Source organism: Phytophthora ramorum (genome assembly GCF_020800215.1).
Source record: "Phytophthora ramorum isolate Pr-102 chromosome Unknown Phyram_PR-102_s0002, whole genome shotgun sequence".
Lineage (NCBI taxonomy): Eukaryota > Oomycota > Peronosporomycetes > Peronosporales > Peronosporaceae > Phytophthora > Phytophthora ramorum.
Window position 1 is genome coordinate 1,166,462 of NW_027150648.1, and position 17,466 is coordinate 1,183,927.

Below are 17,466 nucleotides of genomic sequence, written 5' to 3' on the forward strand. Positions count from 1 at the left end.
GGTGGGTGCTTGGGTTTACTTGTGGTCGCTCTCGCTTGATGCGGTGGAGTGAGCTTGGCTTGTCCAGATGGGAACTGAGCTGTACGTCGCGCCGCGAAGTTGAGGTGGGCGGCGAGAATGGAGGCGCGGTTGGACTGCCGTTGCGGTCAAGTGTACGTGGAGCACTACCACGCACCGGTTGCAGTGCAAACGAGTCGTGATTGACGCGCTTGATTCCTGTCGCGAAGTCTATGCAGCCGGGCTCCGGGCCAAAGTGTTTGATTCAGGTGTCCACTTCAACCACGGAGGACTGTCGGCAGCGAAGGATACGCGCTGCCTGCGTTCCAGAGAGATTGTTGCTTTGCTTGGCAGATGAAATTGAAGCGTGCTGTGGTCAAGAAGGTGGCCTTCGCTGCCACGTGAGCTGATGAACGATCTTTGTTCTCCTTCAATTCACGCATAAAAAGTCAAGTATACCGCTAAGTAACGTTATGGCTACATGTAGCTCAAAATATACATTGAATCATCGGTCGCTTCGTTGGCAACGATGTTCTGCTGCGGGAGTAGACGCTGTGTATCTGTATATCAATGCTTTGTCTTGTACTAGTACGTCGTTGTACGAAATACTATAATAACATTTTTCGGTGTTGTTTTGCTTATACTTTGAAGTTGCAATGTTGAGTACGATGTACTCGGCCATGGATTGAATAACAGCCCTGATGTCAACAGTCAAGTGTTTTTGTGCATTGCTGCCACAAGAGGATGCGAGGCGGCTTCAGGGCTGATCTCTTGAGGCCTCCACCAGCAATCCCATCAAGGCCAGCGCTGTTTGCAGTAACAGAACTGCCCGCAGGCTGCGACTCGCAGCGGTCATCTGCTGGACTGCAATGATTATAGTGGAGCGCGCCGCGCCCAGACCGCCACGGAAAAGCATAATCACTTGTGAAGGTCGCTTTTGCTTCAACATCGCATGGACATGCAGCGGGAGGGACCACTGTGTGTTTCACTAAACGACATCGCGGCAGGTGTTGCCTTCGATCGTGTCTTCTCTTCAGTTGTATGCGTTTCCAGCGGATGCAGCTAACTTGATTTACGCGACGACCCTGTGCAATCCGCCAAAGATAAAGGGGAACCTGTACAAGTGTGACTATGTCGGTCTTCAGGCCAGGCCTAGCTGGGCATGTGCCGGAGTCGATGCTATCATACAGCGACGTCAGACTGCGGTGGTTTAGAACAGCTCGTGCTGCAGGAAGCCCAAGGCGCAAATATGTAGACGAGCTGTCAAGCCCCGACTCGCCCGCCAAAGACGAGCTCGAGTTCGCCAGCTTCAGAGGCAGCAGTTCTCGTCGCAGTGCCACAGGATTCCTACTCGCAGACATCGTACGGTGGTTGAAGCAACGTGCCAACGAGCGCACACAGAACTACTGTTGTACGGTATCCATGCAGGCGAATAAGTCGCTAGACCGCGTGACATGTGCGCCGTGAATCTACGGTTCCCAGTTGCCCGGCACGGCTACTTTGACTGCCTGGCGTCGAGTGTGTGGAGTTATTTTACTTAAAATGCCATGCTGAACCTCATCTTGGTCGGCCTCGAGGGTCTTACAGCCCTCGACCTTTGCATTTATCGATGCTCACTTCTGAAGAAGATGGACGTTCGTCCACAACGTACTCCTCTTCAGGAGCGTCTCAACCAAGCAGACTAAAGTTACCAAGGTCCGTCTTGTTCCCTGGTGCCAACGAGAGAGCAGTGGTAGGACACAGCGCCCAGCTAAGCTGCAGTGGACAGCTACTATACAAATACCGTTGACATTGCTCCAAGCGTCTGCCGGAAACACTCACGAACTTCTTTTGGAGTAGCAAACCGAGTCACGCCCGTCCTTCTCTGTATACCACGTAACGTTTATGCGAGGATTGAAGCTGATCGGTTCATCGGCTCCTGTGGACCACAGGCTGTGGTTGCTCTTGTTGAGACTTCACCTGACCGGTTCTCGTAGCTCCTACGACTGGGAACATCCTAAGGTGCTTCTCCCGAATAACCACAGCACGCTCCAAATCGGAGCCCAACACCTGACAAAACCAAACAACAATCTCTCTGGAACGCAGGCAGCGCGTATCCTTCGCTGCCGACAGTCCTCCGTGGTTGAAGTGGACACCTGAATCAAACACTTTGGCCCGGAGCCCGGCTGCATAGACTTCGCGACAGGAATCAAGCGCGTCAATCACGACTTGTTTGCACTGCAACCGGTGCGTGGTAGTGCTCCACGTACACTTGACCGCAACGGCAGTCCAACCGCGCCTCCATTCTCGCCGCCCACCTCAACTTCGCGGCGCGACGTACAGCTCAGTTCCCATCTGGACAAGCCAAGCTCACTCCACCGCATCAAGCGAGAGCGACCACAAGTAAACCCAAGCACCCACCATGCCGTCTGAAGCGCAGACCGACCCGGTGTACTCCGAGGCCACCACGCCCAGAGGCGTCGACAACGTGCCCGCGTTCGACGAGGCGCAGAAGGCGGCGGCCCGCAGCATCAAGCCCAACACCATCATGTACGCCAGCATCCTGGTGGCGCTGCTGCAGCCCTTCCAGAGCGGGTGGTCGTCGTCGCAGACCAACCTGTCGCAGTACAGCGACACCGACGAGTGCAACGCGCGTCCCGTGGCCGACGACACGTGCCTCATGTTCCCGGGCCACTCGAAGCTGGATTGGACGTTCGCCGTGAACGCATGGATCTTCGGCGGCATGATCGGCTCGCTGGTCTGCGGCCACTTCAGCGACCTGTGGGGCCGCAAGAAGCTGCTGTTCGTCAACTGCGCCTTCATGATCGTGGGCGCCGTGGTGGAGGCGTCCGTGTCGAACGTCTGGGCCTTCTCCGCGGGCCGCCTGATCGCCGGCATCGCGTCCGGCACCGCCACGGGTACGCTCGGCGCCTACACGAACGAGCTCACCCCGCCGCACATGCGCAACATCCTGGGGCTGGGACTGCAGATCTCGGTGACCATCGGCATCTTGTTCCCGGCCATTTGCTTCTTCTTCGCCAACACGAGCTCTGGCTGGCGCTACCTGGCGGCCTTCCCCGTCATCCTGGCCGTGCTGTTCCTGGTGCTGGCGCCCAAGCTGTGCGTGGAGAGTCCCGCGTGGCTGCTCATGAAGAACCGGCGCGAGGAGGCCAAGCAGGTCATCGCTCGTCTGTACGGCGAGGAGAACGTGTATACGGCTCTGTCGTGGATGGAGGCGTCGACCAAGCCGGACGCCGAGCAGGGCCTGGTGCAGGCGTCCCCGCAGAAGGACTCTCTGTTCGCGCCCAAGTACCGCCTTCAGCTGGCCGCCGCCATCCTGCTGTCCTGCGCGCAGCAGCTGTCGGGCATCAACGCCGTGTTCTACTACTCGGGCTCAATCTTCAAGGACGCCGGCATCTCGGACCCGCGCGTGGGCACGCTCATCATCAACTTCATCAACATCTTCCCCGCCTTCTTCACGGGCGTGCTGGCCCAGCGCTTCGGCAACCGCAACATGATCCTGTGGGGCATCGCCGGCATGTTCGTCATGGCCGTGCTCATGACGGTGGGCTTCCTGGTGGACGTGCCAGCGCTGTCCATCGTCTTCACGGCTCTGTACGTGATCGCGTTCGGCGTGACGCTGGGGCCGCTCGTGTGGGTGATCACGGCCGACCTGTTCCCGGACTCGGTGCGCGCCACGGCCACTTCCATCGGCATCGGCGCCAACTGGCTGTGCAACCTCATCGTGGGGGTGGCGTACCCGTACATCGCGGACGCGCTGGACGACTACAGCTACCTGCCGTTCGTGGTGCTGCTGGCCATCTTCTTCCTGCTGTCGCTCAAGCTCGTGCCGGAGACGTCCAACAAGTCGGCGGACGAGGTGCAGCGCGAGTACGAGGAGCGCTACCGCAGCCGTCAGTAGGTGGGTTGTTGCTGTCGCTGTTGTTGCTGCTGTTGCTGTTGCTGTGGCAGTGGTGGTCTACTCCGCTGCTGTATAAGATGCTATAATACCATTTTGCGTTGTTTGATGTGGTGCGTTGAAGTTGCAATGCTGAGTAGCACGTACACGATGTGTTTCTGGTGATCAAAATGGTTTCACGCTACATGCATGCTCATAGTATACTCCTATAATAAATGACATCCAGTTGACTACCACATCTCATAGTCAACAGCTTTACCCGTGCGTACTAACCAGTCGACGCAATAGAGGTCGTGCCGCTTTGCGATGCGCAGCAAGCGCCCCGGCTGGATAGGCTCTGGGTAGTGCAGGAAGAGCCACTCCAGGATTTCCAAGTGGCCCTCGGCTACTGCCTTGATCGACACATCGGCGGTGCACGAAACGAGCCCCTCGCGATGGAGGAAGTCGAGGATGTCGAAATGGCCTCCGAACGCGGCGGCCTCCATGGCGCGGTTGTTGCATCCCTTCCCATAGTTCGAGTGTAGCCACTGCAAGATGTCAAGCCGTCCCGCTCCAGCGGCGTTGTTCATGCCGAAGAGGCTGCAGCCCTCGTTGCGGTGCAAGTGCAGCCACTTGATCATGTCAAACCTGCCTTGGCGCGCTGCGCGATCCATGGCGTCGGTCGTGCATCCCTCCTCGCGGTTGTTGTGTAACCACTGCACCACATGTAGGTGGCCCAACGCAGCAGCGTTGTCCATCGCCGCGGTCGTACAGCCTTCGCTACGGTTCTCGTGCAGCCATTTGACCGTCTCCAGGTGGCCGTTCAGCGCAGCATCGTCGATCGCCGCGGCCGTGCAGCCCTCCGTGCGGTGCTCATGCAACCACTTGACCGTCTCCAGGTGTCCGTTAGCCGCAGCTTGGTCCATAGCGGCCGTTGTGCAACCCTCGGGTCTGTGCTGGTGCAGCCACTGCACGATCTCAAGGTGTCCATTCATAGCGGAGTTGTCCATTGCCTTGATGGTGCAGCCTTCGCTGCGGCTGACGTGCAGCCACTTGACCACGTCGAAGAACCCTCTCCGCGCTGCGCCGTTCATCGCGATGGTGGTGCAACCCTCGGATCTGTTTTTATGCAACCATTGCACCACCTCCAAGTGGCCATTCACCGCTGCCTGGTCCATCGCGGACCTCTCGCACCCTTCCGACCGATGTTCGTGCAGCCACTTGACAGTCTCCAGATGGCCGTTCGCCGCCGCCATATTCATGGCGTTCGTCGTGCAGCGCGAGTCGGTCTCGTGCAGCCACTGGATCACCTCGAGGTGCCCGTTAGCCGCGGCCTGGTCCATCCGGATGGACGGGCACTCGGAGTGGAAGCAGTGCTCCGTGAGCCACTGCACAGTCTCCAGGTGGCCGTTCTCCGCTGCGTTGGCCACGGCGTTCACCGTGCACTCGTCGGCCGCGCCGACGCTATGCAGCCATTCGATCATGGCCAGGTCTCCGTTGCGTGCGGCCTCGTCAATGAGGAACTGGTGTTCCGGCGGTGTGGAGTGGCTATGCAACCACTGCGCCACGGCCAAATGGCCGTTCCGCACGGCCACCAGCATCTCTCTCGCGCCCCAGAACACGGCCAACGCCTCCTTCTGCTCGAGCAGCCACTGCAACACCAGCACGTGTCCGTTCCTCGCGGCGGACTCCACGGCTTTGGTCACTCGGACACTCGGGAAGAGCTCGGCCAGGCGACGCAGCACGGCGATGTGGCCGCCCGCAGCGGCCGCGGCCATGGTCGTCGTGGCCAGCGCCTGGCGCTGCAGATGGCCCAGGTGCCGCATCGCGCGGGCGTCGCGCGCGGCGATGCGCTCTACGAGGTGTTCGAGGCCGGCGCTGCAGGCCTCGGCCAGCGTCCAGCGGCGCGACTCGTCCAGCAGCGCGTCAATCTCGCGCGTGACGTGGTCCAGCGCCTCGATGCGCGGCCACTGGCGGCAGACGAAGGCCACGGACGTGAGCAGGGGAGGCGCGGGAGGGGCCTGACGGCGGACAGTAGCGGCCATCGTCGGGGTGTCGGGAAGCGCTCAATTTGAGGAATGACGTCGAAATTCACTTGAAAGGATGCGTCTCCAAGCAGAAAAATGTGAGCAATCGAGATCGGGAAGGATGGACTTTTTTCCGGCGGGAAGATGCTATATGATGGGGTATAAGGTATTACGACAGAGACTGTTGTTTTTATAAGGTTGTAGGACATGGCTACAGTATGCGATTTCACAGCGGGTGGGTGCTGCACACCAGCCAGATGGTTGTCTGAACGATCTCGTGGCGACCGTTTGAGATCGCGCAAGGTTGACTCGACCGTTCTGGTGCAGCACGCACGGCATTGAAGTCCAGCGCATGTATGGATAGGTCGGGTGCATCGCATTCTTCTCGGCGTGGCGTGGCGTGCAGCGCAATGATTGAGAGCACGACCACAACCGGCACTTAGGATGCCTCTGAGAGGAAAAATTTGGCTGCTGCAAGCATGCTACAGTGGGTCTTCAGTGACGAATGTTAAACGGCAAAGAGGCGCTTCTGCAGTCGCAACACCGAGTTGGCCTCGACACCAAGCAGCTCTGCACGCCTTTGCTCTCTCCCCACTGCTTGGCCATGTCGCCGACATTGTCGGGGGACAGCAACCACTCGACTTTGTCGAAGTTGAAGCCACTTGATTGATCGTCCGGGCTTACACGCCACACCAACGTTTACACCCCCCTGCGTACGCCACACCAACGTTTACACCCCCCTGCGTACGCCACACCAATCTACAATTTATATTTGCACCAATCAGCGCTATTTAATTTTTTATCCCATGGACCCCCTCACGCCCGTTCAGAAAGCTCCTGGCTCGGAGCGCGGGAAGAAGCGGCAGGAGGCGTTGTCTTGCGCGCGCGGTAGTGCGACTTTCAGGAGACCCCAGACCCCACCCAGCTATGCAATTTGCGTGTCTTGTATGCGAGCAGGTCGTGGACGATGTACTCGTGGCGGAAGCTCTTGATATCGTCCAGCAGAGCGTCCGCAACACGACGGACGCTGCGCGCCTCTCTACCTCGGAAAAGCCGTCTTCTCTCGCCTCTATCGACGGGATTGCGACAGCAAAAGAAGCTCACACAACACAACATACACCCGAGAACACACAAATGACGCGTTGCTGCGTTTGCGCCGGTATTTACCACACGCCGTGTCTGCAGAAGACTGGAAACGCCCAAAAGGGACAGGATTCGACGTTTACGTGCGTGAAATGCCGTCCAGAGACTGAGAAACAGGTTGGTAGTGAGCATGAGACGGCACACGAAGAACTGCTGCCGATTCTGGTGCCGGCACTGGCGTTCCCGTACGTTAGAAGGCCGAGAAAGTCGGAAAAGGACGGGGATTTGACGGTAGAACGCGGAATTTCAGCAGAGAAAGAGGTAGCAGATGACGGAGTTATGGAGGAGAGCGCAGACGAGAGCTGGCGTGTGTTTTCGACGGAGGTGGAGGTGTGCACGACGTGTCGACAGGTGGAGATCGCGGCCAAGGAGAGAGAGAGCTGTCACAAGTGCCACAATGCGCGGCTGCATCAGCGCTGCGTGCAGCTCCACCAGGCGGAACATGGAGCAGGAGTGAAGAAAAAGAAGGCGTACCGTGGCACTGGCAAGAAGAGACGTCGCGCGTCCTCGACGACCACGTTGGAGTGGTGTGCGCCATGTTTGCTGGAGAATGAGAAACACACCCAGCAGCTTATTGACGGGTCCATTGAAACGCGTACAATTGCGATGCTTCTGAACGAGAAGGAGAAACAGCAAACGGACGACCAAGTGCAGTGGTGGAAGGTGTGCAGCGTCTGTAAAGGGCACTTTTGTATGCAGGAGTTTTGCGATCCACAGGAAACCGACCCGAGTTTGGATGAAATTCTGGCCAAGACACGAGACGAGGACGAAAATGATGCCGCGTGGAGCTGCGGACATTGTGCAGCGTTCGCCCGGTCGCTTGCAGGTGACGCGCTTGTAACGGTGCTGATTTGTGACGGTTGCAATGGTGAATTTGATATGGCTAAACTGGATCCGCCGCTGGCAGAAACCCCTGAAGGGGATTGGTTCTGCTACGCTTGCAGTGGGAGTGCAGATTCCCCCTCGACTGCAATAACGCAAGTAACGAGCCCCCAGGAATTGACGACGGTGATCATTTGTGATGGATGCGAGCGCGAGTTTGACATGGCAAGTATATACCCGCCGTTGAAGAGAATCCCAGAAGGCGACTGGTTTTGCAACAACTGTGTTTCCGAGGCAAACGAATCTGCCGCCAGTTCTGCGAGTGGTGTTCATAGCGTGGCCGCACCACTAGTACCCGTGACACTATTGATCTGTGATTTGTGTGAAGGTGAATTTGACATGAGCGTGTTGGATCCTCCTCTTACCGAGGTGCCAAGTGGCGACTGGTTTTGTTCAGCGTGCTCCAGACAGGATGTTAAACAAAGTGGAAACGACCGCCACTATCGCTCGAAAACTGGCATGCCAAAGCGACGCCGCTCCAATAAGCAACAGAGTGTAGTGCCAGCACAGTTTACTGCCCAAGAAGTGGTTGTGACGGTCTTGTTGTGCGACGGCTGTGATCACGAATTTGACCCGATGGCAATGCACCCACCAGTGCTCGAGATCCCCGATGGCGAATGGTTCTGCCCAGCATGTACTAATGCTCGTGAGACAGCTTCTGATACCGTGCAGACTTGTGTGGGCTGTGACAGTAAGTTTCAAACGGGTGGGAATGCCGTACACCGCCCGAGCGGAACCGTTGGCGGCGTCATGCTATGTGAAGCTTGTCGTAATTTGCAGGTTGGCTATACGCGTAGACGTTCTGTGCCCGCAGGGACTGCCAGTCACGAGGCAAATGGCGTTCCACCGTCAGCAACCAGCAGGAAGCGACATCGATTGGGTGGAAACAATAATGGCCAGAATAATCCCAAGAAAGCCAAGATAAACCTTGGCGGTCCGCCTGTGGTGGATGGCGATACTGAAGGGTCTCAGGCTGCAAGCCATCCGAACAATGCGTCTGGTGATGATAACACTGGTGTACGCATGCTTATTCCGAAGCCAATTACTATGGTCACATCTTCTGCAGGCCTTCGGAATGAGTTTGACGGAGTCAAGATCACCAGCGGATGGAGCTACACCAACCCAACCGTAGTGATTGCAGACCCGGACGATACCTTCGTAGCGAACAGCATCGATGACGTCGAAGAAAGCGGAATTAGCATTGTTTGTGATTTCTGTTTTGGCGAGTTCAAGATGGAAGACGTGCTTGGCACCAGTGACGCAAACGCCGTCCCTGCGCGTCCATGGTTTTGCAAGCCCTGCCTCAGAGCTCTGAAGCGAAGCAGAAAGAAAAGACCTCGCTTCTCGAAGCAAATGGTACTGGAGATGCAGGTGTATGGACGCCTTTTGCGCGCTACTGCTGCCAAAGTCTCGGATGTAGATGCTGCCATCCGTTTGGGGAACCCACCAAACTCGCGCGAGGAACGGCGCAAGATGTATGAGCTTGTCGGGAAAAGCGTGGGGGTGTTTCTGCAGTGGGATAAGCAGTGGGTTATGGGGCGTGTTGTGGCATTCCATGCTACACATCCCGCCATGCACCATACCATTCGCTTTGATGATGGAGTGGTTGCGTCACTGCCACTGTACGCGTTCCCAATGGTGATCGGGACGCGCACGATGCTGTACGTCAAGGTGCCTGCGCTGCAAAATCGCTGGTGGCCTGCCCAAGTCCTTCAACTTAACGCCCTCGCGCAGAACCTGTTACTGCCAACCCGCGACGAGGTGATTGGAGCACGTGCGAATTTCCGCCTCGTGCGCATATTTGCTAGTGGCGATGAGCACGTTGAGACTACACGAAATGTGTCGTGCTGGGTGCCGAAGTACCTATGTCGAAGTATGAAGCGTTTTGCTCCTCCTTGTTCAGAAGATCCAGCGACTGCAAGATCGAAGGAGTCTGTGGGAGATGTCTTTGCAAAATCTATCGGGCGAGCAGAGCACGAGGCGCAAGCGGAGACAGAGCGTCTGAACCTCGTCTTACAAGCTTTACTAGCTGGCTTCCGACGAATGATGACAAATGCGGGGCCATCAGTACCAGACAAACCAGTGAAAGGTACTAAATCGGTAACTGGACATTTGGATGTTGGCGAACGCTGCGCTCAAATCGCCGAAGCTTTGGTTGGCAAAGCTATAAAAGTTACGTCAGTGGGCTCATGCGACCAGGATCTGTCACCTGGAACGTTTGTAGTAAAACGATTCGACACAGGCACACAACTGCATGCCATTCTGCGCCGTGACGATCAAGCCGATGCTACTTCTGAGACCATGGTCAATTTGCTTCAAGGAACGGATGGCATTGTCTACCATTTGGAAGACGCTGGCGCATTCAGCGAGTTGGCAGTTATGCTGGAGCTGAGTGGCTCGGACGTGGGCGGAGGCATCCCCGGAGAGTTTCATTCCAAAGAACTACTTGAAAAGGCAATTATTCGAGAAACCGGCGTGCTTCGTGGCACCACATTCGCGGTGACTGCAGATAGTAAAAGAGATGGACAAAAGGACGCAAACAAAGCTTGCAGCTGCTGCTTGCTAGAACCAGATGAATGCTGGAATGATGTCGGCTCAATTGATGTGCCTGACAGTGGAGAACGAGAGGAAGAGATGGTGGTGTGCGCAAAGTGCGACCGACGGTTCCACGCGACCTGCTGTGATCCCCCCCATGCCCCGATTTCGCTTGTGAACCCAGAAGATGGGCAGGTGCTGGTGTCAGACCTGAAGATACCGTTCGTGTGTAGTGATTGCACGTCGTGTGCAGGATGTCACCGCCAGAAAGATGACGATGAAGCAGCTACTGATCAGCCCGGTAACACTTTTAGTATGGAGCGGGTGGACAAGGCTGCAGAAGATACAAGCCCGCAGTGGTCCCAGTGGCGACTTCCGCTGCAGGCTGCTGCACTTTGTGCACAGTGCATTCCTTACTACAAGGCCAATCGCTTCTGCGGTGTTTGTAACCTGGTGCTGGATGACGAGCAGCTGGCAACCAGTGTGGATTTACTTACATGCTCGACTTGTCATCACTGGATTCACGCAGATTGTGAGCCAGACCCACATCCTGCTTTCCATGCGTTCAGCACAGGCAATGAGTTCACGTTGGATGTCATCACGGATGCATCAATCGAGCAATCGAATCCATCCCAAGGAGGTGGCGTCGTCTTTGCAACGGCCCCAGTTAGTCGTGAAGCTAACACGGAATCAATGCCCAGTCTGAGAACCCCAGTGGGCAGCCGTAGCCCATCGGAGGAGCGCGAAGTGCTACCCAATGGGAAAGGCCCTGCAATCAGGGACGACGCAGCCTTTAAGACTGCGAAACAGGTTGAAGAAGACTTTGCTCATTCCTTGCGCTTTGGAGCTACTTACGATCCGAAGGTGCTGCACAACTACGAGTGTCTAACTTGCCGCAAAGTTCGCATGCTTCATGTACTGCATCGTCTGGGTGTCGAAGATAAACTGGACCTGTTCAAAGAACCTGTTACGGAGGCAATCGCTCCCACGTACTTCGACATCATCAAGTCACCTATGGATCTGAGTACCATGCGAGACAAGATCATTGATGGCACGTACACACGCGTTAACTTCCGAGCTTTTCGTGACGACTTCGAGCTCATGTGCCTGAACGCCGTTACCTTCAATTCAAAGGAGCGGGACTTCCTTATTTGGCGTGAGGCTTGGCGATTTTACGGGCAAGGACAAAGGATATTCCGTCAGACGGCACCCAAGGCACGCATGAAGCAGCGAGGAGGACGCCACTATGATGCCCTACTCGTTGCGGCGAAGCGGCAGCTGCCCAATAATTCAGCGCTAGCTGGGAAGCCCGATTCGTCGGAGGCTCGTCAAAACGGCGGCGATGGTGGAGATAATGATGACGACGATGAGTTTGACGACGATGAAAATGGTGATGCCGGCTCTGATGCGGAGTCTGAAGCACCTAGCCGAGGAAGCGGGCTCCTTGATACTGGTACCTCAGCTACTGCGTTGACATCTGAAGTGGCATCTGTCAACGACAGCGACACTAACAGCGACTTGCCTGACTCGACGGGCCAGATTCATCGAGGGGAGGCTACCCGTGATGCGACGACAGCTTCAGCAAATGGCACGGCCTTAGCTGTGACAACGGCACTTTCCGATCGTCGTATTGTTACGAATGATGCACCCATGTACCAGACAAAGCTTCGCAGTGCCAACTCGAGTTCGCGCATACCGTTTTTCCAGATCGTACAGACGCGTACGTCCGCCCACTCATACAGTTGGTTGGATATGTGCGCGGTGTGCGGCAGCGCGGGTCTTCAGAGTGACTTTATTTTCTGCGTGGACTGCGGAGAAGGGTTTCACGCATTCTGCATTCCCAGCTTGAGCGCTACCCGTCTAGAAGGCAACGAGCAGCTGCGTGCGTACTGGCGGTGCTCAAACTGTAAAATGTGTGAGATATGCGGCCAACCTGGGGCCGTTTGCGGGGCTTCCAGCAACCCCGGCCGTATCCCTATCACTGCTGGAAATGTGGATAGCCCAGCCATTGCACAGACGAGCGAAACAGATATGTTGGCTGAGCTCTCTCAGCTTTTGCTATGTGCTCACTGTGACCGAAGCTATCATGGATCTTGCCTGGTGCCGGCTATCAAATTACCATCGAGAAAACGTGACGGGACCGCGTCGCCTCCGGTTATTTATTGTGCCAGCTGCATAGCGTGCACGAACTGCAAGAGTACCAATGGTGACAATGTCGAATATTTGCATACGGATGAAGCCCAGAAGGACCACATTGCGACGCTGGAACGCACATACAGCTACGAACAAGACAAGTGTTTGCACTGTCACAATCAAAATGAGCGGGAAACGCAAGAGCTTATGCAGCGCACGAGGCTTTTGACCGAGGTGTGGTCAGCAGCTTCACGGAACAAGAAGAAGGACGCGGAAAAGTGCCCACTTTGCCGGCGCAAGTGGGATGCAGATCTCGAGGAACTTATGCAGTGCGATGCTTGCGAGCGCTGGGTGCACCCCCCATGCGATGAACTCTTGAAGGCGGAACCGAAGCGGTACCAACTTCTGGTAAACGATCCGAACGCGGTGTATGTGTGCGCTGCTTGCCGCCCGCAGAAGCGCAGACATCTTGCTGGCCAATTCCCGGACGGTGAAGGCTGGCGTTGCCAAGTTCTCATTGCCGAAATCCAGCGTAAGCGCTCCCAATGCGAGTCAAGCTGGAAGGAAACGCAAGCACAGTTGGAGCAGGTTGAACGCTGGAAGCGTCTGGCTGACCACACGCCTGTCTACCTGTACGTCCTGCGCCTGGGAGAAGAGTGTCTTCGCAACTTTTCGTACCGTAGCCTCAACTTTCAAGGTGACTGGTATCGCTTTACGAAACAGCAGGAACTCGATGCAACTGGACTGGCTCTTCCCGAATGGCTACTGCGCAAGGCCAATCGCTACATGAGGTTTAAGCGATACATGCGTGGGCCTTGGGCAGCAGCACGACGCAGTGAACGCAAGACGCAGAGCTTCTATTCAAAGCAAGCTGTGGGCATCAACACGCGCAAGGATGCGAGTGCAATTTGCACGATCGTATCCGAGGCTGCGAGCTGTGCAGCTCTGCTAGCCTGCGTGCATCTTCTGTATGGGTGGCGACCGCTTACGGAAGTTGTTCTTCACTTGCTGTCGAGCGATGGAGAGGGGATAGCTGGAACAGAGAACCGAAAACTTGACGAGCCGCTGCTGAAGCGTCTGCGAACTGATGAGAACGCTGATAGTGAAGAATCCAAGCCAAGACTGAAACTGGAAGAGGAAATTGCTGCGATCAAGGAGCAGTACAACCGTCGCGTAGCAAAGAGGCATCTTGTCCGCGAGCCAGGATCAGACCTTACGGTGTTTGGCGTTGGCGATGCCGCAGTGAAGACTACCACCTCTTCTACTCCTCAACCGCCACCAGAGATCGAATTGCCTGAGAAGAGCAAGAGTGATGCCTTGGAGTCGAGGACATCAGAACAGGAGAAACACAAGATCGACGAAGGCACTGAGGCTAACTCGGCCTTAAGTGTTCGTACGTCGTCGTCGTCAGCAGTTTCATCGCCGCATCCTTCATCCCGGGCGAATCATAGGGCACTGGTTCACTTGACGACAGCGCCGCCCCTGCAAGGTTGGCCAACGAAGAAAGTGGAAGGCGCTGAAATGGAGGGCGATACGTCTGAAGTTGACGGCAATGCGCCTACAGAAATGCTGGCGGCTACGGCATTTGAGGACACCCGATTCTGTGCTTTGTGCTTCATGATAGGGGATAACACAGCGTGTGGACGCCTACTGTACACTGAGTCCGAGACGTGGGTGCATGTGAACTGCGTGCTTTGGTCTATGGAAGTATATGAGGATGCTGCAGGTGTTCTGCACAGGTGCAACAAGGCAAAGCACCGCAGTCGCCTCATTCGCTGCGATGGTTGTGGACTTATGGGGGCTACTGTCGGCTGCTCCATTGTGCGCTGCACAACGCACTACCACTTTCCTTGTGCGGTGGATGCTGGGGTAGCGTTTCTACCTAACGGCGAAACTTGCTGTCCTTACGCACCTCACTTGGAAATGGTGGCACGGAAACTGCAGGCAACAAATGGATTGCCGTTAGCAGTTCCCTCTCCCGAAGATGTGGACCCCAAGGCGGAAAACCCACAGCCAGCTCTTGAGAGCGTGGCCGCTGGAGCAGTCAGCGCTGTATCGACTGCAGGCGAGGGCGATCCGTCGAGTGCTGTTGAATCTGCGAGTTCAGCGGAGGAAGACGGAAGCAAAGAGATGAACAGCCCCGGAGATGCTGCTGGCCCAGGATCTAAAACTCCAGTTAGCGACGATGCCACCGAGTCTAGCGTTCCGCCGGCGACTCCAGAAAGTGCAAGTACAGCCGGAGCTGAGGAGGAGTCCTCTGCTGGTGAGAATATTGAAGACAGCGCATTGGACCCACAGCTGAAGCAGGAGCGTCAAGACAGTGTAACTTCCCCACCACAGGACGAGATGAATCCCGTCGAGGAGCCCATGGACTCAGCTCCAAATCAACCGCAGTGTGTGCTGCCAGTGATTAACCCTCGACCGGAACCACGCCGAAGCCTTTTCAGTGATCCGCCACTCGTGACAGCTTCCGATTTGAAGAAGAAGAAGCGTGCAGAACTCAAGCGCGGCATCAAACCACGGGCGCTGTGCTACCGCGTGGGTGCCTTAACGGTTCACTCTTTTGGACACGTGTTTGTTGGCAACGGAAGTTTCAATACGCGAACAGCTATCTATCCGTTAGGCTTCCGCAGCACTCGCATTTTCTGGAGCACACGTCGATTAGCGACGCGCTGTCTGTACGAGTGTGTGATATCTAGCTCTGAGATTGAGGAGCGACGTGCCCGTCAGCAAAAGAGGCTGGAAAGTGACGCAGGTGATGGCAATGAGACCGACGATGGAGAGTTCGACCAACAACGACAGAGACCGGGGGTAGTTTTCAAGATTACGGCCTCAGATGATCAGGAACGCCCTATTGTTGCGTCTACACCAGAAGACGCGCTCATCGAATTACGTAGCCGCGTGGTATCGCTGTATGAGGAACAGCGAGGCTTTTCTGCAACCCCCCGAGCTGGACGGCAAAGCCACGGAAGTGGCACAGTGGAGACAGAGCGAAACCCATTTTTGAAGCGCAGCTCGTGGTTTTCTTTCGCTCTGAGCGGCGACTACTTTTTCGGATTTGGGCTACCCGAGGTTATTCGCCACATTGAGGAGCTTCCTTATGCGGCTACCACAGCGGTTAGTCGACGCGCTATCGTGAGGAAACTTCGACAGCAACAGCAACGACAGGGACAGAGCCCGCTGGCCGGCTCAGCTGCGGCAACATGGGGGTCTGGCTCGCGCAAGAGGAGCCATGATGCTATGGAGCAGAGCGCAGTGGCTGCTTTGGCTTTTTCCTTTCTTGAGGATGAGGACGAAGAGGAGCAGTATGAGTTCACGCAAGAGCTGCCGTCCGCGGAGGCCTTCCAGACTGCTGAAAGAGTTGTGGAGCAGCTTGTGCGAGCGGAACAGCGCGCTCGACAGTCTTCTGGGAGCGCAAGGACGGACGGATTCGAGGGTAACCGCCTCTTCGGCACACCAAAGAAAACCAAGATCATGCCGCGGCGACAAGCTCTCAACAAAGAGGCGACTAATGAACCTGTTGCGGGTGCTGCAAATGGCACCGGAAGTGGAAACAGTAACACTGGAGGTGTGGCTATGGATATCGAGCACCTTCCGATCACTATGCAATACCGAGAGCTGCGCCGTCGGCCATTTGACGAGCGCATGCTGGTTCGCAAGTCGTCAATCCATGGCTATGGTCTTTTCCTGAAGGAAGCGGTCAGCGAAGGCCAGATGATCGTCGAGTACCAGGGTCAAATGATCGGCCAAGTCGTGGCAGACGAGCGGGAGCGACGGTACGAGGAACAAGGCGTTGGTAGCTGCTACATGTTCCGACTGGACGAGAAAACTATTATCGACGCCACGCGGTGTGGTAACCTGGCCCGCTTTATCAATCACTCGTGCGACCCCAAAGCATTCGCGCGCATCGTGGCGGTGGAAGGCGGCGAGAAGAAGATCGTGATCTTTGCCAAGCGTGCCATCGCGGTGGGTGACGAGGTCACGTACGACTACAAGTTCCCGATCGAGGACGAGGCCATTCGCTGCGATTGCAATGCCCCCAACTGCATCGGCCGTATGAATTGACAGCATTAATACTTCTGTTCTAGCAATCTCAATGATATTTTGTACACCTTGCAGCACAAACTCTAACCGTATTGCTGCTGTTAGCACTGTATCCAACTTCTTCATAGTGTGCTAAGACAGTAGTTCTCCTAGCACACTCTCGCCAATCACCTGACTAACCTCGCATCGTAGCAACACGTTTGCAAGCGCCACTGCTGTTAATAGTGTACTACCACCTGAGCGAACTGACGAGTGGTGATGAATCAGTGATGATACCGTCCAAGATGCACACGATGCTCGAGGGAACGATTATGTCGTTTTCTGTGCTACATAATCCTAGAATTCCATACGGAAAGCGATAACAAGCGAAGCATCTCGCTCATACGTCGGAAAACACTCGACGCGAACGGGTAGAGGAGCGCATCCAATTGCTGAAAAACGGATGGGCACTCTCGTCACCGATGGAACAGTCAGAAATGTACTAGTATATAATACGCAGTCTCCCGAGCAGGAATGAGTCGTATAGAAATTAGTAACCTCAGTCACACGCAGTTACTGGCACCACGGAGCAAATCTTTCTCCGACAAGCGACACGTCATCATTGTACGCGGTACATATATACTTGCGTGTGTGGTACGTTTCATCGAGGCGTGCTTGGACGTATCCGTCCGCTTCCGCTGGAACGTTGCTGTTGTTGTTCTAGCTGCCCGGGTCACATTATGAAGTGCGTGAGGAAACATACTTCGTTTTAGACTCGTGCCAACCTCACGACCTATGTGATAGCCTTTTCTAGACACCATCCCATCCAGTGATCCATATTTGGCCTCC

At 55.8% G+C, this 17,466-nt stretch overlaps 4 protein-coding genes across 4 annotated transcripts; 3 read left to right on the forward strand and 1 right to left on the reverse strand.

Moving 5' to 3' along the window:
* Positions 1-2,398: 2,398 nt before the first annotated feature.
* Positions 2,399-3,898, forward strand: KRP23_1796 (Solute carrier family 2, facilitated glucose transporter member 3; the record flags this gene model as incomplete). The annotated part of the gene is made up of 1 exon (XM_067886451.1): positions 2,399-3,898. The coding sequence occupies one exon, from the start codon at positions 2,399-2,401 to the stop codon at positions 3,896-3,898; it is 1,500 nt and encodes a 499-aa protein (XP_067749129.1).
* Positions 3,899-4,125: 227 nt separating this feature from the next.
* Positions 4,126-5,919, reverse strand: KRP23_1797 (Secreted RxLR effector protein 124; the record flags this gene model as incomplete). Its single annotated transcript, XM_067886452.1, has 2 exons — positions 4,126-4,283; positions 5,589-5,919. 2 exons carry the CDS (start codon positions 5,917-5,919, stop codon positions 4,126-4,128), a joined length of 489 nt encoding a protein of 162 aa, XP_067749130.1.
* Positions 5,683-5,949, forward strand: KRP23_1798 (uncharacterized protein; the record flags this gene model as incomplete). Its single annotated transcript, XM_067886453.1, has 1 exon — positions 5,683-5,949. One exon carries the CDS (start codon positions 5,683-5,685, stop codon positions 5,947-5,949), a length of 267 nt encoding a protein of 88 aa, XP_067749131.1.
* Positions 5,950-6,828: 879 nt separating this feature from the next.
* KRP23_1799 (Histone-lysine N-methyltransferase SETD1B-A) lies at positions 6,829-16,659 on the forward strand (the record flags this gene model as incomplete). The annotated part of the gene is made up of 1 exon (XM_067886454.1): positions 6,829-16,659. One exon carries the CDS (start codon positions 6,829-6,831, stop codon positions 16,657-16,659), a length of 9,831 nt encoding a protein of 3,276 aa, XP_067749132.1.
* Between the last annotated feature and the right edge of the window lie 807 nt (positions 16,660-17,466).